We start from the raw sequence: 24,158 nt of genomic DNA on the forward strand, positions 1-24,158 counted from the left end.
CCAATAGCAGTTTCGATAATCATGCAAGATCATATTTGATCTTTGCGTGATTTCTAGAGTTGAAATCACGTCAATCTTGTTTTCTCATCGTTTTCAAATTAACGTCAGATCAAATTGTGATCTGAACGTGAACGCAGATCTATTTTTTAATTGATTGATATTATCTTTGAATCTTTTTCGGATCGGATTCATCCTTTGGAACATCAGTCTCTTTCCTTGCCATTCCGAAAATGAAAACACGTTACTTTCAATAACGTGCCTCTTATTGGTTAACTTCATTCAGAACAGATTTTACTGCATCGCCTGATTTTCTGCCTCGGATCTGCAGATCGTTAAAAAGGGGGGGGGGGAATCGTACGCGATTTACGGTGTTCTGCCCAAGCCTGCCCTGCCCAAGGCTGGACTGGGCCTGGCAGGCCCCTGCCAACCCAGTTGACCCTATTGGTTGGGCCTGACAGCCCCATACACAGACCCGGCCCGGGCCTCTGTGTGTGCTGTTAGGGCATGACACAACCCCAAAAGCTAAAAAAAAATACTTTAAATATTTTTATTCCAAAAATCGCTTTTTTTTTTAAGGTGCTTGCCCAGTTGAGCCCTCTCGGCTGGGCCCTTGTGTGCACAGCAGGCCAGGCAGGCTAAGCCAGGCCAGCTGAACCGGTTCAACTGGAGGCCTGCCAGGTCAGGCCAGACTTGGCCAGCCGATCCCAACTCGGCTGGTCCAGTGACCCAACCCTGAGGCCTCCAAATATAAATATAAATATAAATATATATATATATATATAAAATAATTTTTCTGATCACCCAACATGCGTGTATCTGCAACATCTTATAAACATAAGGAAGATGCTTATACAGAGTTTCCGAAACATATACTTATGTATGTGTTCTTGCATACACATGAGCATAAACTTTTAATACCTGTAATATGTATATTTAAGCAACACATGTGAAAGCGTACCCATACTAACAGCCCCACAAATATTCAGATTCATCACTATGCATTTTTTTTTTTGAGAGGATGGATGCATACATATGGAATATCGATCACATGGGTCTCCTAACTAAACAATACATGAATGTAAAGGATATGGAATAACAACCGAATCATACATATTCAGATTTATGACTTCACACAAACAATCTTAATTCAACATCTTTTTATATATATCTAAATTAATCTACAACATGATCCATCCATATTTTCTCATACTATATGGATTTCCAGCAAAAATATTTCATGGAAATCTCAGCCGTATTCAATAACTCACCCGAATCAAGAGAGGAGACCCGTACCTTTATAATGATTGGAAGAGAACAAGGAAATAAAAGTTGGGTGGCTGGAGAAGAAGATCCTTCTTCTTCTTCCTCCTTCCTCTCTTTTTCCTTCTTTTCTTCTCTCTCTCTCTCTCTCTCCTCTTCCCCTCATTCTTTTTTTTCCTTTCTTTCTCTTCTCTTTTTTTTTATATAAAGCGAGTGAGAGGGGGTGACGCCCCCTCTTCTCCATCCCTCTCTAAAAGGGCTGGAGAAGGAGAGTTTCCAATATGTGAAACTCTCTCTTTCTCTAGTTTCCAAAATTTTAAAAATTGCCATGTTGACTTTTTTTTTTCCAAAACATTCTAAATCCTTTAGAAGTCCTTAATTCCTTTTGGGGCTTCTTAGGTAAGTAGGAGGACTCTTTTAAGAACTCCTACTCAGCCCTAAACCCAATTTTCGGAATTAATAAAATTTAATTTAATAATTAATTAATTATTTAAATAAATTCCGAATTTCCAAAGTTAGTTTAATTACTCCAGGAGTCTTTTTAACCCTAACTAACTTTATTTTAAAGCTTTAACTGAATTTAAAGCAAAAAAGTTTTTGGACATGGATTTGGATCCGAATCTAGATCCAAAAATCCAAACCCATATCCAAAACAAAATTGGATCAAAATCTGGATCAGGCCTAGATTAAAGTGGGTCTTGAATCAGATCCAAACCCATACTAATTTGGATCATATGCATCGGATCCAACCCGATTCCACCTCGGATCAATTTCGACAAACTGTTTAATTTTTGAAAAACTGCGATTTTCGGGCCAACCAGAACTCGAATTCAGAAAAGTAAAATATCGTTGCGCTCAGAATTTTGAGACGCATCCAACGACATATTACACGAATTCTGAATTTTGCCTGAAAATAACTCGAATTTCGCTTGAATTTTGCTTGAATTTAAAGGTCGAAAATAAAACCCTTTCTCACACTTCGATTGACCCGCCTCGACCTGGGCTAAGCCCAGGCTAAAAAACATTGGTCTAAATTCGAGGCTCAAACGATTTTTCTCCCAGACTTAGCCAATTTTTTGACAAAATCATAAAATGACTAAGTAAAAAAATACGCGACATTATAGTAGCTCCAGAATCTATGAATAATGGCCCTTGAGATTAAGATGCTTCCCTGACAAGGAATGCACTCCTGGTGACATCTGAGGACGCATGTTGGCTGTCATGTTCGCAACCCGTGTATTGCCAATGGGATTGTGATGCATATTTAGCTGCCCAAAAGTAGTATTGAGAGTATTGCATCGTGGGAACCAACAACTGATGGTGAGTATGTACTAGATGACACTTGTACATAATTCTGAGGCACACCGGCAAAAGGAGGAGCAACCACTGCCATAACACAGAAGCGAGTCGGAATCAACATAGTTGGTGGTCGATATGTGGGAACATAATTCCAGTAACAATTGAAACAAGTATGTCCCTTCTTTCCACACATCTGACATGTAACATTGACCTGATTAGGATTTGAAGGAGTGGACAAAATACTTGCCCCACGACCACCATAAGAGGATCAACCACGTTCACGACCTCTACCACGAAAGGAATTGAAAGACTGGGCAGCAACCATAACATCATGATTGACTTTTTTTCGTAGATTTGAAGATAAACCAAACACAACTTTGTACTCCAACAAGATACTTCTCAATTGATCAAAGTTCAGTTGAGGGGACAAACTAGAAAACATCGCGACAAACATATTATACTCGCTGCCCAATCCACAAATGGTCTTCATACATATATCTTCATTGGACACAGGTGATCCTATCGCAGCCAGTTGATCAACTACCATCTTGACTTTATTAAGGAATTCCAAAATATTAGAATCCCCTCTTTTATGATCAACAAACTTTGTCTTCAATTGATAAACTTTTGGTGTAGAAATTTGTTCATACCACTATCACCAATATCGATGATATTTTAAAAATATTGTATGAAATACTGATATTTTAAGGTAGTCGATATTAAATGAAATATCTCATGATATTTTCAAAATATCATAAGAAAACAAAATATTGCAATGATATCACAATATTTTTTGAGAAAACTCTCTTTTTATAATTTAAGTTTGCATTTCCTTTTTTATATTTTTGAAAAAAAAATAATGCAAAACTTATTATTTTCTTATATTTTTGGTTATTGTTTATATTTTTTCAAAAATTTTGAACCCAAGATTTTTCCAAGACTTTTCAACTTTTGAAAATCTCTCTGAAAAATACCCCCACTGAGATAATACCTTGAACGATATAGAATACCTTGAACGATATAGGTGACTATGGTTCTGTTAAATTATGTATTCAAACCATGTAACCTATTATATATATTATATATATAAGGTAATACATATACATATATTAATATATATGTATATGCATCTACTTTTTATATATATAAAATATATATATTTTCTAATAATAGTCGTAGGGGTAGTTTGGTCTTTTTATGCATATTCAATTTCTTGAATATGATTGTAATTTATTTTTGCAATTTCTTTTTCTTTTTCTTTTAAATCTTTTTATTTCTTTTTAGTACAATGTACTTTACCTTGGGGGGGGGGGCAACACACTAGTCGTTGGACCCCTCCAACGGTCACATTTGTGACCGTTGGAGGGGCTCCAACGACTATGTGTGGAGCCCCTCCCAAGGCTCTCTCTTGCCCTATAAATAAGGGCCTCTTCCCTTGTATTTGTAAGCTTGCGGGATTATAGCCTAAGCTCTTTTAGTGGAACTTATGACTTTTGGGTTCACATTTGCGCATTTGTGAGTTTGTATTGTGCTCTTTGTGCACAAGTGTTCTTGTTGTGCGTGTGTGTTCACATTTGTTTCCAAGAATATTGTAATATTGTTCTTGGTATCTTGTTGAAGATACTTTTACATGGTATCAGAGCTACGTTAGTGATAAAGGATCGTGGATTTGTTTGATTTTTGAGTGCCTCAAAAAGCGTGCCTTCAGATATTTGAAGATTGAAGTGGTGAAGCTTGCTTTTCAAATATTTTGGAAGAATCTTGTACAAGAAAGAGCTTTAAATTTTGTGTTGGTGCGTATTTCTCCCTCTCTCTTTACTTTTTAATGGGTGAAAGAGAGTCTCATTTTGCTCTCGGCTTTAAGCTAAATGGATCCAATTATCATGTTTGGGCCGGGAACATGGAGGCTCACGTAAAGGGGAAGGGTCTATGGGGCTATGTGCAAGGCACAATCCCCGAACCGAAACAAAAAATTACCATTGTTAATGAGGGTGAAATCAAAATTCTCGATGAAGAAAAAGAATCAAAGCTCTTGAAGAATATTAAAAAAAACATGAGGAATGGGAAATGAGGAATTTTAAGATCCTCTTTTGGATTTTTTCCTCCGTAGAAACAAGAATTAATGCAAATATCATCAAATTCAAGAAGGCCTCTCAAGCTTGGGAATATCTTGAGAAGATGTACACGTCTAGAGATTTATCCCATAAATATTATCTTCAAAAGAGGGTGCTAATGCTTCAACAAGGGGTGATGTCTATAAGAGAGTACTTTGCCAAGCTCTCTTCTATTTGGGACAAGCTTGATATGCTCGAACCAAAATGGAGTGGAGAAGCAATGGAGCTTCACCACAAACAATTGGAAGAAGATAGGTTCTTTAATTTTTTGAATGGGCTTAGGCCCGAATTTGAACAAATCCGATCTTCCCTTTTATCCGCTTTTACTTCCCCTTCTCTTGAAGATGTAATTACTAAACTTAGTGGGGAAAAGACTCGCATGGGGATTAGCAAGAATCATCTAAGTGTTCTTTCTACTCCTCACTTTGAAGAGAATGAAGGTGCTAATGCTGTATCAAGACCAGGGAGTAATTTAAAGTCTTACAAGCCTCTTCATTTCAAGAATCAAAACTCAAGTGGTCAAGGAGTGAAGAAACACTATATCAAGCTTACATGTCATTTTTGTAAAGAACCGGGGCACATTAAACCTATATGCTCTAAATGGAAGAAAATTCTTGCTATGGCCATGACATCTCAACCTGAGGAACAACCATCAACATCAAATGGGTCTCTTTTTCTTCATCAAATTGTAGAAGCTTTGCAACCTTTCCTCAAAGGAGAAACTTTCAGAGCCGCTATGTCTACCTCCTCACTTTCTGGTAAGATATCTTGGCTTTTAGATTCCGGCGCATCTTTTTATATGACCCCAAGTGTTTGTTCCCTTTCCGAATTTTCTAGAAGTTCTATTCCATCCTCTATCTCAACAGCGGATGGAATACCTCTTGAAATTAAAGGAATAGGAAATTTTGAAAAACAAGATTTTTTTTATCCTCAAAATCCGTCTTATACCTAAACTAAATTTAAATTTACTTTCGGTCTCTCAACTCTCGGATCATGGTTGCGATGTAAAATTCACTTCTGATAAATGTTGGATTCAGGATCGCCAGTCCGGGAGATTGATTGGGGAAGGCTCTAGGAGAGGCGACCTATACTGCATTGACTTTCTTCAAGTCCCCAAGAATCAATTTTGTAATGTTGTTTAAAACAAAAATATTCATGTATGACATAAGAGACTGGGTCATCCCAACATTGTTAAAATCTCTTATTTGCTTTTTGTTAAACATCTTTGTAAAGGAGATTTTGTTTGTAATGATTGTATTCTTGGGAAAATGAAAAGTCTACATTTTTCTCAAAGATCAATGTTTTCGACAAAACCCTTTGAAATTGTTCATTCCGATGTATGGGGTCTCGTTCGTGTAATATCTAAAGGAGGATTCTCGTATTATGTTATTTTCGTAGATGATTTCACTAGGTTTTGTTGGATATACTCTCTTAAACATAAACATGAACTTTTTTAAACTTTTAAAACATTTCATATGATGATTTTAAATCAATTTAATGAAATTTTAAAAATTCTTAGGTCTGACTCTGGTGGTGAATATCTTTCAAATGAATTCAAGAGTTATCTTGAAAGTTATGGTATTCTCCATCAGAAATCTTGTCCAAAAACCCCGCAACAGAATGGGTTAGCCGAACGGAAGCATAGGCATATTATAGAGACTACTAGAACCTTGCTTATTTCGCAAAACATTCCAAAGAAACTCTAGACTGAAGCCGCCCTTACCTCGGTATATCTCATAAATAGACTTCCATCGAAAAATTTGAGCAAACTTTCTCCTTTTGAAAAGTTATATGAAAAAGAACCTGATTATAACAGGTTAAGGGTGTTTGGATGTAAGTGCTTTCGCCAAAGGCCATCCCTTGTGCCTTTCTTGGGTATTCAGAAACCCATAAGGGGTTTTATGACATTAAAAATGGCAAACTATATGTTTCCAGAAATGTGAGTTTTTTAGAAAATCTTAGTGGTTTTGAAAGTTCCGAATCACATAATGAAAATGTTGACTATTCCTTTTTATTTGAACTATTAGCCAAAGATGATGATTCTAGTGATGAAGAGTCAAATCAGAATGACTCAAGTGATATTGATATTGAGAAAATCTCCTCACAACAACCTATCAATGGAGGACCATCTAGAGATCCCATCACCTATATTCATAGAGATAGAAGCACCTTTAGAAGTGCTCTTGAAAGATATGATAGTCAGACTGTTCCTCATGAAGAGGAAAACCTTCGTAGAACCAAAAGACACAGAAAGGCTCCATCTAGGTTTATATCGTATGACTCCTTTTCACTCAGATATAGAGCCTGTCTTAGTGCTATTCATTCTTATGTAGAACCTAGAAACTTTGCGAAAGCTAGCAAAAGCCCTGAATGGATAGTTGCGATGGAAAATGAACTCAAAGCTCTAAAAAAGGCAAAGACATGGGAATTTCAAGATCTTCTTAAGCGTAAAAGAACAATAGGGTGTAGATGGGTCTTCAAGGTCAAAACTAAGAGCGGTGGATCTCTTGAGAGATATACGGATCGATTAGTTGCCAAGGGTTATAGTCAAGAGTATGGGATTAATTATGAAGAAACTTTCGCACCTGTGACTCGAATAATCACTGTTCGATGTCTCATCACTGTTACATCCATTAACAATTGGAACATCTATTAAATGGATGTTAAGAATGCCCTCCTGAATGGTGATTTGAATGAGGAAGTTTATATGGATGCTTCACCTGGAATGGAGACTCCCAAAGGGAAAGTGCTTCGGCTTAAGAAAACACTCTATGGCCTGAAGCAAGCCCCTAAGGCTTGGTATGATAGGTTTAATTCTGTGATGTTGGAAAATGATTTTTCTTCTTGCTTTACTGACACTGCTTTGTTTGTTAGAAAATCCAATGCAGGAATTGTAATTTTGCTGTTGTATGTGGATGATATGCTCATTACCGGAAGCGATACTAATGAGGTTAAGAGTATAAAGTCAGTTTAAAAAAAAAAATTGAAATGTCTGATTTGAGTTTTCTAACTTATTTTTTGGGTATTGAAGTAGCTTACTCTCATAGAGGGTACTTTTTATCTCAAACTATGCTTGCTTCTGAGATCATTGACAGGTCAATTACAGATGAAAATATTTGTGAAACTCCTGCTATAGTAGGAGCAAAAATGAAAATTGATGATGGTGTTCCCCTTTTAGATCCTACCCTCTATAGACAGCTTGTAGGATCTTTGATGTATCTGAGTATTACCAGAGCAGATATCTCTCATGCAATCCATACTGCAAGCCAGTTTCAGCATGCACCAACTTCAGTCCACATGAGTGCCATCTTGCGAGTCGTAAGATACATAAAGGACACTCTAAATAAGAGAGTTTTTCTTTCCTCTTCTTCAAATTTAAAGTTAATTGCTTATACTGACTCTGATTGGGGAGATGACCCAAATAACCGTCACTCCACCACTGATTTTTGTGTGTTCTTAGGAGACTCACTGATTTTGTGGAGATGTAAGAAGCAACAAAAAGTTTTCCTATCTTCGACTGAAGTTGAATATCGTGCCATGACAACTACTACCATGAAAATTGTATGGATTCATCAGTTGCTGGAGGACATGGGAATCAAAATAGAAGGGCCTACCATGCTGTGTTATGACAACAAAGTGTAATTTATATTGCCAAAAATCACACTTTTCATGAGCGGACTAAACACATCGAGATGGATTGCCACTATGTTCGTGAGACGTATCTCAAAGGAATCATTGACCTTTCATATGTCACGTCAGAATACCAGTTGTCAGATTTCTTCACTAAAGCTTTGTGTGCTCCGCGCTTCAACTTCCTCCTTAGAAAACTCTCGGTCATCCTGCCCTAAGTTTGAGGTGGGGTGTTAAATTATGTATTCAAACCATGTAACCTATTATATATATTATATATATAAGGTAATACATATACATATATTAATATATATGTATATGTATTTACTTTTTATATATATATATATATATAAAATATATATATTTTCTAATAATAGTCATAGGGGTAGTTTGGTCTTTTTATGCATATTCAATTTCTTGAATATGATTGTAATTTATTTTTGCAATTTCTTTTTCTTTTTCTTTTAAATCTTTTTATTTCTTTTTAGTACAATATACTTTACCTTGGGGGGGCCAACACACTAGTCGTTTGACCCCTCCAACGGTCACATTTGTGACAGTTGGAGGGGCTCCAACGACTATGTGTGGAGCCCCTCCCAAGGCTCTCTGTTGCCCTATAAATAAGGGCCTCTTCCCTTGTATTTGTAAGCTTGTGGGATTATAGCCCAAGCTCTTTTAGTGGAACTTATGACTTTTGGGTTCACATTTGTGAGTTTGTATTGTGCTCTTTGTGCACAAGTGTTCTTGTTGTGCGTGTGTGTTCACATTTGTTTCCAAGAATATTGTAATATTGTTCTTGGTATCTTGTTGAAGATACTTTTACAAGTTCATACCATGTGTGCAAAGTATCCCACAACTCATTAGTAGAGACTCTGGAAGGAATATGCAAAAGTACTTCACGAGAAAGGGTGGCTGTGATAAAAGCCACTGTAGATTGATCGTTCTTACACCAAGAAGCAAACTTTGGATTGCGAACCTTGGACATCGACCTCGAGCCTCCATCTTTCTTGCCTTCCTGTGACTTGTTCGTTTGGGCAACATATTTCGAAGGCAGTGCGATTGACCCTAATGATCATGGCTGCAAAGAAAGGCAATGATTTGTTTCTTCCAAGTGATGAAGTTGGAAGAATCTACTTTTTCAGTAACTAGATGACTGAGAAAGGAGGAATTTAGAGGAGAGTAAGAAGCCATAAGGAAATTTAAATAGAGTAGAGATAAGAAAATAGGTGAAAAAGAGGGAAAATACAAAAAGCCCTGATAAGACGATGTCAATAACACGTGTCACTCAAAAGCAGAATCATCTTTTTTTGGGGGCATTTTACTCTAATCAGAAAGGGATGACCAAAGACGAGAACAATCTCTTGCACTTGATGTGTCTCGTTTCTCTTTTGTTTTTCTTTTTTTTAAAGGACGCCAATCCAAGACTTGATGAAGATTTTTTTTTGAATAGAGCTGCAGTAAAAGGGGCAGTTCTGAATATAAATATGAACAAAAGGCTGCAGTAATATGATACTAAAGAAAAGAAATTGAAATTCAGAAATTTAAGATTTAAAAGAGAAAAAGGAACGAGAGATTTTGAAGGATTAGGGATATTAGGAATATTTCAAAGAGGGCTAGATGAAGAGAAACAAGAAAGAAAAGGATCTTATAAGAAAGGAAGGAAGAAAGGAGAAGATTGCAGCCACAGTCCAATGGAGCCTACCTCTTTGATGGCTCTGATACCATGTGAAGAATTGCCTCGGAACACGTGCTCTGCTGGAACAATTGCAGCTGTGGAAGATGAAGCATTAAAGAGAAAGAAAGAGAGGAAGACTTGGAACAAAAGTGATGTTCCAACAGCTTTCCTTAGGGCTTGCATCTAGTGTATATATTAATATTATAAACAAATTACAAAACTGCCCTTTAAGTAATAAATGCATGACGTCTTTCACAAATAAAGCAGATCTGAACTCGAGTCAGTGTTGTGAAAAGCGTTGAGGCGTAGCGAGGCGCTCCACCAAAAACTGAGGCGAGGCGTAAAGCCTTAGCCTCAAATATTTTTTTTGAAAACTTAAAAAAAATAATAAAAAAATATCTAAAAATATAAATAAAGAAAGAAATGCTTTATTGATGAAATAACAACCAATAAGAAATAGAAAATCTCAAATAAGTACTAAAAAACTGATTACATAACTAGAAAATATATGAGATTAACCAAAAAAGTTAAAATATACTAAGAAACTGATTTCATAACTGAAATAACTGAAAAATATATGAGATTAACCTACAAAAGTTAAAATATATGAGATTAACATATAAAAGTAACTAAAAAAATGATTACATAACTGGAAAATATATGAGATTAACCAACAAAAGATAAAATATACTAAAAAACTGATTACATAACTGAAAAATATATGAGATTAACCAACAAAAGTTAAAATATATGACATTATTCTAAAAAATATGAGAAAGTAACTAAAAAACTGATTATATAACTGAAAAATATATGAGATTAACCAACAAAAGTTAAAATATACTAAGAAACTGATTACATAACTGAAATAACTGGAAAATATATGAGATTAACCTACAAAAGTTAAAATATATGAGATTATTCTAAAACATATGAGATTAACATATAAAAGTAACTAAAAAACTGATTACATAACTGGAAAATATATGAGATTAACCAACAAAAGTTAAAATCTATTAAGAAACTAATTACATAACTGAAATAATTGAAAAATATACAAGATTAACCAACAAAAGTTAAAATATAGTAATATACTAAGAAACTGATTACATAACTGACTGAAAAATATATGAGATTAACCTACAAAAATCTTATTGATCATGTCTCAGAATTCTTGTTGTAAAAAAAAAAAATTGTGCCTCAGGCTTGCGCCTTGAGGCACAGAGGGCCATGCCTCAAGGCGAGGCGCGCCTTTTGCGCCTCAAGGCGCATTTTTGATAACATTGACTCGGGTCCTAGATCCATATTTTTAACATGTACAACTTGATGGCGGCTATTGGGAAGTGACCTGATCTGACATGATTTGGGTTTGGGTCCATATCCAATCCACAAGATCCATATTTGTGTTGTTATTTGTTTCCATTAAATGTCCCTAATATAACTGTCTTGTTTGTATATTAAACAAGGGTATTATTGGTATGTAAAATATTTTGTTCTTAATATATAAAGAAGAGATATAGGGCACTCTCCCTCTTTGGGAATTCGTGCAAGTTACAGCCCATATTCCTTCCTGTGTCGTCCACCTTTTTCCGCATATATTTTTTCTGGTTAATCTTCAATTTTCTCAGTTATATGTATGACTGATCAATGGTTTACTTTTTACTTTGTTTTTGTATGTAAAAGGCTAATGCATGATCTTTTCATAGGTTTTGGGTTAGCTTGTCATCTTGGTGTTCTGTCAGATCTTCCTACAATTGGCATTGGAAAAAATGTGAGTTCTAACTCATGTAATGTTTGCATTTTTAGATAGTGTGTTTGCTTACCTTGTTCACTTGGTCGACTTCTATTCTAAAATGTGTCATGTGCAGACCAAGAAGCACAATTATCAGGATGCTGTAAACTTTATAGTGCCTATTAATTGTTGCTCAAAGTTCAAACTCAATTAATCATATGTATAGGAAGTTTTTCTTTTTCAAGTTTTTTTTAATGCAAATCCATCTAAATGTCAACGAAAAATGTGGACATGCGAGTGACAACAGTGACAACGCATAATGTTAATAAGGTCTTAGTGCTTCTTGTTCTTTGCTTGGTGCTTATGAGTTCTATCTCGATGTGTTTGCGAACTCACTTCCCTGGGTAGTGTTACTCTTTAAGGAACTGATAACCATTCTTAAATCCTTACTCTAGAGTTGTAATTTGCTAACATCACAATGTAGTGGCTCAATTTAAGCTTCATGTAAACTTTGTTTTGTTATGTAAATTCTTCCTCCATCCTTATGTATTAATTTTTACTCTACAATGCGTTTTTCTCTTACCAGATATATAATTTTTACATGCTAACTTGACTTATGCCAGTTGCATCATGTGGATGGTCTAACAGAATCTGGAGTGAGACAACTTCTGAAATCACAAGGCAAATCCAGCAGCGAAGTACTAGTGTTGACTGGTGACTCTGGGCAGATATGGGGGGCTGTAAATTTTTTTGTACTAATAGAGCTTTTTGAGGCAATTGCTTTAATATATTTTTATCATGCTCATGTTTTCATTAATTCCTAATGTGAAACTGGAATATTTGCTTTTTATGTCTGTTTTGGTGAGTAGAATAGAAAAACACTGAGCGTATCTCCTCTGGATGTTGATGCTAGGGGTGCACAATGACCCGAGCTAGCTCGGGCTCGGCTCAAGCTCTACTTCTTTAAGCTCAGCTCGAACTTATCTGAGTCGATAAACGAGCCGAGCTTGATCAGATTATCAAGCTTGGTTAGCCCAATTAAGCTCGGTTTGTGTAGTTATTTAAGGCCCCTAATATTGGTATATGATATATATATATATATATATATATATATATATATATATATATATATATATAGATATATGTTGACAAAATAGATGCAAAAGGTCTTGCTCATATGGGTAAGACATTAAGCCTTTTCATTAGAGGTGGGGAGTTGGAAACCCACCCTCATCACTGAGCCGAGCCAAGTTCGGACAAAATCTGTTCAAACTCAGCTCGAGCTCAAGCCGAACTTGAACATTGTTTTTTTTTTTTAACGAGCCGAGCCAAGCCAGCTTAAGCTCAGCTCAAACTCGGCTCATGTGCAGCCCTAGTTGATACTTTACAGTTCACATTTTCCTTTTTTTCCCCATTTTTTGAGACAAGTTGGCATTATAAACTTTAGCAATGAATACACACAACACTATCGAATTTAGCAGCTTTATTCTTCAGAAATTTTATATCCAATTTCGGCTAAATACTTTACTGTATAGAACTGTTATGTTGATACCTTGATCCAGGATGGTACCCAAAAGTCAACTTTCCCATCATCAAATTCATCTTTTCCACGTAGGACATTGCTAAGCATGGTACAAACTGGCTAACTAAATAATGCCTAATTTTGACTTTGAGTGGGTTCTACTAGCACCTCCAGTTGTCTTGAATTGTATTTCTCTTTTAGATGATTATGATGCTCAATAAAGATAAGCCTATCTATTGTTTCCTACTATATGCTTGCAATACTTTCCTATTGTCTTTATGTTGAGATTTTACTATATGAATTAAGTGATAGCTTTTGTATTATTTGAAGGTTTTTCTGGTGCATTATTATTGTAATATTTAGACATGCATGTTCACGTATATTTAAGTCAGTATTCACTGCTTAAGTTATCAATAAGATGTGCATTATTGAGAGCTGCTTAGGTTCTCAATAAGATATGCAATATTTAGACATGCATGTTCACATATGTTTCAGTATTCACTGCTTAAGTTCTCAATAAGATGTGCATTAGTGTAACCTGGTTATGCTTGAAGCTTCTTACAGGCAATGCTTTCAACTGCATCTTCTCTGAAGCCAATATATATATCTATTGGGCATCGGATTTCACTTGAAACAGCCATCAAAATTGTCAAAAAGTGCTGCATATACCGTGTTCCGGAACCCACTAGACAGGTAACATTATTTCTTTACTTAGGTTGATTTTAATATTTAGAAACTCATATAATAGCCAAGCTTTCATACTTGTCATGGTGATCTTAGCTTAAACCATGCTCACCAATGACACTGATGTTTTGAAAATATTGTAATGAAATAGCGGAAAATATAGAACCAATGTTACTAAGGGCTTACAAGATTACAATCACAATGTGCACAAGCACAAGTCCACTAAGGGACAATACATTAGTCAACAAAGGGCAACACGAGGATAAAAAAGATACACTTTATTGAGCAAATGCTTTAGCAAAAAGTATTAAAGGAATAAGGGGGGAAACACTCCTATTTATACACTTCAAAAGTGAGGAAAGAGAGACCATTGGGGGCTCCCACATAGAGACGTTGGGAAGCCCCAACGTTGTAATGACCCCAAACTGACCCTCAAAAAATGCAGATTTTTTTTTTAAAACATTTGCGAAAAACCTCCCAAGGATTAGAGGCACATCATAAATTTAATATACCCAGTCCATCAATCATTTCAAACATAGAGTCAATTTAAAACAATGAATTAAATTTCAAAAATCGACTGCATCCAATCTACAGATGCCAGAACCAAGCTACCGAGTCATAAAGCCTCGAGTCCTCTAGTCAGCTAGTCCCTCATCACTGAGCTTCCATGCTTGATTTTTTTTTTTAGAAAATGGGTAAGAACCGAAGTCCTCTGATGAATTCCTCTAAAAATCCAACAGTAAGGAAATAACATAAATTAAATCATGAACAAATTTAAGAGGAAATCACATGCAATAATTTATCAGAAAAAACTTACCATTTAAGCAGCTTAAACAAGCATTTAACAATATCATGCTAAATCAAATATTCATGAATGCATGAAACTAATGCTGAACAATAAATGATGCATGAATCAATGTACATCCATGAATAGCTTCTTAAGTTGGTTATTAGAGTTGCTTTTGCATGCATGTCCCTATTAAATGCACACAAATTTAATTTTCACTTTTCCTTACAACCCACAGATACTAAAAAATAATTTAAGTTCCTGAGGTTCAAGGTAGTTCCCAGTTATAGCTTAACACATAATTTGTATTTTAATTACTGGGTTCCATACTTGTTCTCCGACCAATATCTGACATTAGCATCATTAATCAGAACATTACGCATAAACACCTAATGTTGGGACATCAAGGACATCAACATCCATTGATGCCATTTTCTTGGTATACCAATAAGTACAGCTAAGTCAACACCACCACCTCCATGCAAAGTGGCTGAAAGCTCCCTAAAACCGTAGCCGAGAACATGAACCTCATATCGGGTTCTTGGGGACAACAATTGCACACGGAGTTTTAATATCCTCACGGTCCCCACGACCATCAGCCAAGATTCCCACACTATCAAAGGGACATTAAGGAAGAACATTATTACACTGTTTGGCCTCTTTTACCATCTTGATCAATTAAAAGTTCTTTACATAAGAAAAATTATGCAAATCAGCATGTAATAACAAATTTGTGCTCTTGCCCTATCAATTCAATAGTATAATTAATTTTGGAAAAACCAATAATTTTTAGAAATCATTTTGCAATAAATAAACAGTTTCAGTAACACATGAGCAACACATGCTCCTGGCCTAAACATGCACATAAGTGGTTCACATACAACCACTAATCAATCTCATAAAATAATTCATGTCATTGCAAAATTTCAGTGAACATAAACCACACACATATATACCAATTTATGTTCACAATGCATAATCATCAATGCATATTTATGGAAAATGAATGAATGCAATCTTTTCAAATTCATCACATTAGCCAAAAACTCAACTTTTAGAATCGACCAGTTTTCAACATCTATTCATCTCTGATTTAGATGAATATACAAAACCGATCAGATTCTACAATTTTCAATAGAAATCAGATTTTACAACATAGTAATTCACATGACTGAATTTATGCATGACTCGATAAAAATGGAAAGTCAAACATGACATGCATAACCACTTCTTTGTATAAAGAACCATTCAACAAAAAGATTCTTGCGTGTATTAAATGCAACACTATATATAAGTATACACATAAGTATATATACACTGGTTGACGTGTATATATGTATATAAATTTGTAGGACCACACTTGTATGACCAGCAACATGCCTGACAGCATGTTTGCTGTCACGATACATGTGCGAACAACCATATGCCTGAGCTGTTACATGCATAAACAACCATATGCGTGTGTTGTTACATGCATAAAGAACCATATGCATGTGCTATTACCTATGTCACACGGACTCGGCTAGGAGGTCGACGCACCCGTGTCGACACGCCCCGACACGGGTGCGGACAGACACGGGGCGGACTTGGTCAACAAGTGTCGGACTCGGTCAACGCACCGGGGTCGAGTCCGTCCACTTTATAGATTCGGTCAACTTTGATCGAGCCTATTGTTGTCCATATTTAAAATTTATTTTGGACTCGGCTCGGGTCCAAACCCGACCCAGATCCAAAATGTTTATTGTTTTATTTTTGCTTTTTTATTATTGTTATATTGGTCATTACTTTTTTATTTTTGCTTTAAAATTTACAATCTTATTATTAATTTATTGTTATATATATATATATATATATATATATATATATATAGAGCCGAGTCCCCGTGTCCAAATTTTTTGAAATTGTGCCGCACCCGTACCCGCACCCATGTGACATAGGCTATTACATACATAAACAATCATATGCGTGTGCTATTACACATATCAACATCACCTGTATGATCAGCAACATGCTGGCAGCATGTTGCTGTCACAACACATGTGAACCACATAATTAGCCTGAAAACGCAGGCATGATCACATATGCAGAAAAAATATGCTTTTAAACATCAAGATATCGTGAATATAAACCACATACATGCTGGAAATTTGCAGACATAATTAGAGATGTGAAAACATAGATTTAAGCATCAAAAACATAAAAATTACATGGAATATGCATGCCGAAATTTTCAGATATATTCATGGACGTAAAAACATGGGTTTAAGCATCAAGAACATAAAAAATACATGGAATATGCATGCAGAAATTTTCAGACATGTTCATGGATGTGAAAACTTGGATTTAAGTATCAAGAACATAAAAAATACATTGAATATGCATGCAAAAATTTTCAGACATGTTCATGGATGCAAAAACATGGATTTAAGCATCAAGAACATCATAAATACATGAAATATGCATGAAAAAATTTTCAGAAATGTTCATGGATGCGAAAACATGGGTTTAAGCATCAATAACATAAAAAATACATGGAATACGCATCAAAAAATTTTCAGACATGTTCATGGATGCGAAAAGATGGATTTAAGAATCAAGAACAAAAAAAATACATGGAATATGCATGCAGAAATTTTCAGGCATGTTCATGGATGCAAAAACATGAATTTAAGCATCAAGAACATCATGAATACATGAAATATGCATGCAGAAATTTTCAGACATGTTCATGGATGCAAAAACATGGATTTAAGCATCAAGAACATAAAAAATACATAGAATAAGCATGCAAAAATTTTCAGATATAATTTGCCCTTAAACCCATGTGATTTAAGACATGCTAAACCATTATTTTATCTGAAAAAGAGAGAAACCCATACCTAGATTCGAAGATTAGTAAAAATAAATCTAGAGGAAGGCGGAGATGTTTTTCTTCTTCTTGTTCTTCCTCTCTCTTTTTTTTCTCTCTTTCCTTCTCTCTCCTATTTGCGATAGTGATGGATGAGCTTACGAGATCAATTCAAGAAAATGTACCGTGGTGTATGTTGTTTGCTGATGATATTGTTTTGATTGATGAGTCTAGAGTTGGGGTTAATGCTAAGTTAGAATTATGGAGACAGACATTGGAAGCTAGAGGTTTTAAGTTGAGTAAGAGTAAGACTGAATATATGGAATGTCGGTTTAGTAAGCAACGAAGTAGTGATGGGAGTGTAGTGAAGCTTGGTGAGCAAGATATACCGGTGAATGATTATTTCAAATATTTGGGATCCATCATTCAAAAGTATGGAGAAATTGATGGAGATGTAAATCATAGGATAAAGGTTGGGTGGATGAAATGGAAAAGTGCTACTGGAGTGTTGTGCGATCGTAGAATGCCATTGCGGTTGAAGGGAAAGTTTTATAGGACGACTATTAGACCCGCTTTACTATATGGTACGGAATGTTGGGCTGCTAAGAGACATCATATTCAAAAAATGAGTGTAGCTGAGATGCGGATGCTTAGATGGATGTGTGGAAATACAATAAAAGATAAGATTCGGAACGAAGAGATACGTAAGAAGGTAGGTGTTGCACCCATTGAAAATAAGATGCGAGAGAATCGTTTACGGTGGTTTGGACATATTCGGCGAAGGCCTAATGATGCTCCAGTTAGAAGGTTGGAGAAATGGGAAAATATATTAGTTAAAAGAGGTCGGGGTAGGCCTAGGAAGACTTGGATGGAGATGATAGGAAAGGATATGAATGCTTTGAACCTCACCGAGGACATGGCGTTGGATAGAAATGATTGGAGGAAAAGGATTCATGTGGAAGACCCAAAATGAATTTCTTTTTTGGTTCATATCGCTGACCCCAATTGTTTTGGGATGAAGGCGTAGTTGTTGTTGTTGTTGTTGTTCCTTCTCTCTCCTTCAACTCACGTTTTTCACTCTTCTCCTTTTCTCTTTTTCTCTCTCTCTAAGGGACAGTTTCTAGAGAGCGAGGCTCTCTTGCACTTTTTATAATAGGAGAGGCCTCTAGAGTGGGTGACGCCCCCTTCTAGAGGATTAGGGGTAGAGTTCTACCCATGTAGAACTTTACCTCTAACCAACCTCTATCTTTTTTTTTATTTATCTCATATTTTTTTTTGTTTTAAATCCTATCCCTTGGAATATTCCATTCTAGGGGGACACCCCCTTCTGGAAGATTAAGTGGGGTAGAGTTATGTTAAAATACATGTAATCAATATATATATATATATATATATATATATATTCAATCATACCCGATAGGGGTATTTTAATCATTTCACATGTACCTGATAGGGGTACTTGTTTTTCTTCTCTTTTTATTTTTGTAATTATTTTTATTTTCTTTTTTTATTTTTCTCCTTTTTACCCACTTAAGGGGCCCCACCATTGAGTCGTTGGGCCCCCAACTTTCACAATTGTGACCGTTGGGGGCTCCCAACGACTCCATGGGAGCCCCCTTTGTGGCTCTCCTTTTGAGGCCATGAGGCCTCCCCCTTCTCTCATTTTATTTGTATAAATAGGGGTGAACCCCTTTGTATATTTTCATTCTTGAGAGCTCCCCTTCTTTCAATAAAGAGGCATTTATGTTTTGTGTTGTGTTGTCCATTTATGGACTTGTCTATTATCTCTTTTGTTTGTCCATTGGTGGACATTCTAAGTGCTTATAGCACTCTTTGTATTTCCGCATATCTCATTACAAGTTCTACCCCAGGTAGAACTCTACCTTATCCTTTCTCTTTAGATTCATATTTTGTTTTTAAAGCTTAAATTCATATTGGTTTTAAAAAGAGTATGGATGAATTATGGGTCCGGGTTAGACCCATAATCCTGTGAGAAATCAGATGTGGGAGTCACCATACTATCGTAGCAAGAGATAGAGAGAGAGGTAAGAGGGAAGAGAGAAAAAAATGTTGGGCGTAATGTCTTCTCCCCTTTCCATTGATATTTATATGTTGTACGAGTGGTACAATACAGTACAATAGTACAATACAGTACAGTATGCTGTACAATACAGTACAATAGTACAATACAGTACAGTATGCTGTACAATACAGTACAGTATGCTGTACAATACAGTACAATACAGTACAATACAGTACAGTAGTATATTCATTTACATATACATATTTAACAGCCTCCCTCAAGTTGAGGATGGTCTTCAATCATGCTCAACTTGCCCTTAAGTAACCAAAATTGATGACTAACCAATCCTTTGGTGAAGATGTCTGCTACTTGGTCTTCTGATCTGACATACGAAGCCTCAATTTCTTCTGTTTCAATCTTTTGTCTAACAAAATGCTGATCAATCTCAATGTGCTTCGTGCGACAATGATGAATAGGGTTAAAAGAAATATTAATGGCACTTTGATTATCACATAAAAGCAGAGAGGAAGAGATAGGTTCATTCAACTCTTGAAGAAGATGTCGTACCCAAGTGACATCAGCTGTCCCTGCTGCCATTGCTCTGTACTCTGCCTCAGTGCTGGATTTAGCAATGGCCTTTTGTTTCTTACTACTCCAAGTGACAATATTTGGGCCAATAAAAACACAATATCCTGAAACCGACCTACGCTCATCAGGGTCCCCACCCCAATCTGCATCACAATATGTAAGTAAACGGTGTCCTGTAGTGAAGCTTTCATCTTTGTGATAGAGCAATCCATCTCCAATAGTCCCTTTCAGATATCTGAGAATACACTTAATACATTCCATATGACAATCAGTGGGAGTATGCATAAACTGAGATGCTTGATTTACAGCATAAGCAATGTCAGGTCTTGTAAATGTAAGATATTGCAACATACCAACAATGCGGCGATATAAAGTGAAATCATGATATAATTGGCCTTCTTTTGCACTAAACTTATGATTTAAGACAGATGGGGTGTTGAGAGGTTTACAATTAATCATACCAGTGGTGTGAAGAATGTCAAGAGTATACTTGTGTTGACTTAGAGTGAGTCGATCATCTTGTCTATCGACTTCAACTCCCAAGAAGTATCGCAATGGGCCTAAGTCCTTCATCTTGAATTTGGCCATGAGTAAAGACTTGACCAAGGCAATATGTGCATCATCACTCCCAGTGATAATGATGTCATCAACATATATAAGAACCCAAGTAGTAACATGATCATTCTTATACATAAATAAAGAATGATCAAGTATACTCTTAGAAAAGCCATGCTGCTGAATTTCCATGGAGAAACTCTCAAACCAAGACCGAGATGCCTGTTTTAAACCATAAAGAGACCTTCTCAATTTACAAACCCATGTAGCCGCATCATGTTCACTATATCCAGGAGGTTGCTCCATATACACCTCTTCCTTCAAGTCCCCATGTAGGAACGCATTCTTGACATCCAACTGGCTAAGAGACCAACCATGCTGAAGTGCCAAAGTGAGGATCACACGAATGATGCCAATTTTGACAACAGGGCTAAAAGTTTCCTCATAATCTTGCCCATATTGTTGTGTGAATCCGCGTGCAACAAGGCGAGCTTTATATCTTTCAATGCTACCATCTGGTTTACGCTTGATCTTGTAAACTCATTTGGAACCAACAACATTTCTATCAACAGGTCGAGGAACAATATCCCATGTATGACATTCATGAAGTGCTGCCATTTCTTCGTTCATAGCTTCAACCCAAGCTCGAGAATGGGCTGCCTGATGGAAAGTAGACGGCTCTTTCTCTTTGGCCACATTGGTTAGAAACAACTGAAAGTCAAGAGAAAAATTGTTGTAACTAACCCAACGATGGATAGGATGCCTTTCACGTGTGGATCGTCGAAGAGGGGGAGCCTCGTGAGATGGAGTTGAAGGGGCTCCTCGACGGGCATAAACCAAACCTGAAAACCGTGAAGGTGCATCCTGGATGATGGAGTTGTCTGCTTCAAACTGAATTGGTTCATCAACAACAGGATCTCTGATAGAGTCATATAGCAAAGTATCACAAAGCCATGGATCATAAGTAGTTTGCTCATATACCTGAGAAGTATCACAAGTGCTGAAATGGTCATCATCAAAAACAACATTTCTAGACACCTTAATCTTACCCAAAATAGGATCATAACATCTATATCCTTTATACCCATCGGCATATCCCAGAAATCTGCACTGAACTGCTCTGTCCTGAAACTTGTTACGTAAAGAATGATCCACATGGACATAACAAATGCATCCGAAAGCATGCAAATCATCATAAGAAGGGTGAGAACCGTGAAGCAAATAATAAGGAGACTGATCTCCTAATAATTCCATAGGCAACCTGTTAATGATATGCACTGCAGTGTGAAAGGCCTCGGTCCAAAGAGAGAAAGAAATATCAATATTGTGCATCATACTTAACTCGGTTTCAACAATATGCCGATGCTTACGTTCTGCTACTCCATTCTGTTGTGGAGTGTAAGGACAAGAGGAGTTACGTGTGATGCCATGGTCCTTTAAATATTCACTAAAATCATGAGATATGTATTCTCCACCACCATCACACTGGAAATAAGTGATATTTGAATTGAAAAGCTTCTGAACAAGAGCATGGAATTGTTTGAAAAGTTTGAACACTTCAGATTTAGATTTCATAAAGTAAATCCAAGTGTAACGAGTGAAAGAGTCAAGAAATAACACATAATAACGAGAGCCAGATAGAGATGAAACAGGAGCTGGGCCCCAAACATCAGAGTGAATAATTTCAAATGGCTTGGAAGCTCTTTTATTGATACTTTGAAAGGGAAGTACATGACTCTTGCAGACATTACAACTAGGACACTTATGATCTAATTTGACTTTGGGAATAAAACCCTGAGAAGACAATTTGTCAAGGAACCCTTGACTACAATGACCTAACCGACGATGCCAAGAAACTGGCTTATTACATTGCATAACAGAAGAAGACTGACTCAAATAAGCAGGAAAAGATGGAGACACGGTAGATGACGTCTTCAAAGTCCCGGGGGCTGCTTCGAAGACGTACATGTTTCCACGTCGTTCACCCTTAGCGAGCATCTTCTTGGTTCGAAGGTCCTTAAGACAAACAGAAGACGGAGTAAATTCCATGGATGAATTTGTTTCATCAACCAATTTAGAAACAGATAAAATGTTTTTCTCAATGGCAGGAGTAAGACATTTTTCAATGGTAGTGTAGATTGTGACAAAGAGAGAGATGCATTTCCAGTATGAGAAATAGGGTGGTGGGAACCATCTCCCGTGACAATAGTGCCAGTGCCAATATAAGGAACCATGTTGGAAAGTTTACCTGCATCAGAAGTAACATGTGCGGCTGCTCCAGAATCAATATACCAAACTCCATCATCATTCTGACGCAAATTCATGTTGTTAAATGCAGTCATCAGAATTTGTTGCACATCATGTGGCAACCCTGCACTCTGTCCCTGATCAGTACCCTGATGTGCTCAAAAATTTTCCTGCGGCTGCCCCTGAAACTGTCTAACATTCATATGTCCAGCTCTTGGTCCTGGCCTCCCTGCCTTGTTGCGATTCTGTGGGTTGTGCCAACAATCTGCTTTCACATGGCCACGCTTGTTGCAATGGAAGCAAGTAGGGACACGGGTACCTCTAGTGGCAGGTGGAGCAGTAGGAGTAGGAAGGAGTCCTCCACGGCCCATATGAGCAGCAGGTGGACGAAATGAGGTAGACCCAGATGTAAACATGACAGGATGAGGATCATCAATAAGATGATCTTGAGTCAAACTAACTTCATACTGTAGGAGTTTGGCCTGTAAATCCTCAAAGCATGGAAGTGTAGAGGCAACCTGTAATGCAGTGCAAAACATACGATATTGGGGCCCAAGGCTTCCCAATACCTGCTGAACAACATCTCTGTCAGAAACAGGATATCCAATAGCGGCCAACTGATCAATGATAATTTTGATATCCCCTAGAAATTCAGTAATGGTCTTAGTTCCCTTTCGCATAGATTGGAACTGCCATTTCAGTTGAAGTGCACGTGATTCAGAAACCTGTGAATAAGAGTGAGCAAGATGTCTCCATAGTTCTGCAGCAGTAAAATGGTCAGAGATAGTTTGTAATATACGATCAGATAACGTGGCAGTCAAATAGGCAACCACAGATTGGTCCTTCTGAAACCAAACATCATACGCAGGATTTGGAATAGCAAAGCAACTCACCTTCCCATCATTACCAGTTACCTCTTGCGTAATAGTCATAGGTGGGGCGGGTGATCCCCCATCCAGATGCCCGGAAAGACCATGACTTCGGATAAACGACAGAATTTGGTGTTTCCAAAGTAAGTAGTTATCATGAGTTAATTTGTGAGAAACAAGTTGAGAAAGAAATCCGGGGCTGATTTTAGAATCCATAAGGAAGAAGATCAAAGATGAATCAAACAGCACGACAGAAATTCGTAGGTTGTACGGACAGAACCGTACGGACAGAAATTTTTGAGTTTTGGAAATCACGATTTTTTTT

The 24,158-nt window shown here is 36.6% G+C and overlaps 1 protein-coding gene across 1 annotated transcript in view; it reads left to right on the plus strand.

Annotated features, from left to right (window-relative positions):
- The window catches only part of LOC149828038 (endonuclease V family protein), a 72,170-nt gene that overhangs the window by 20,503 nt on the left and 27,509 nt on the right, over positions 1 to 24,158 (plus strand). The window contains exons 6-8 of the mRNA XM_090019827.1: positions 11,685 to 11,749; positions 12,334 to 12,483; positions 13,797 to 13,925. Coding sequence (XP_089875953.1) covers positions 11,685 to 11,749; positions 12,334 to 12,483; positions 13,797 to 13,925 — 344 coding nt within the window. The remainder of the gene's footprint in view (positions 1 to 11,684; positions 11,750 to 12,333; positions 12,484 to 13,796; positions 13,926 to 24,158) is intronic.

Source organism: Nuphar pumila, chromosome 10 (genome assembly GCF_984573655.1).
Source record: "Nuphar pumila chromosome 10, dmNupPumi1.hap1.1, whole genome shotgun sequence".
NCBI classification, from domain to species: domain Eukaryota; kingdom Viridiplantae; phylum Streptophyta; class Magnoliopsida; order Nymphaeales; family Nymphaeaceae; genus Nuphar; species Nuphar pumila.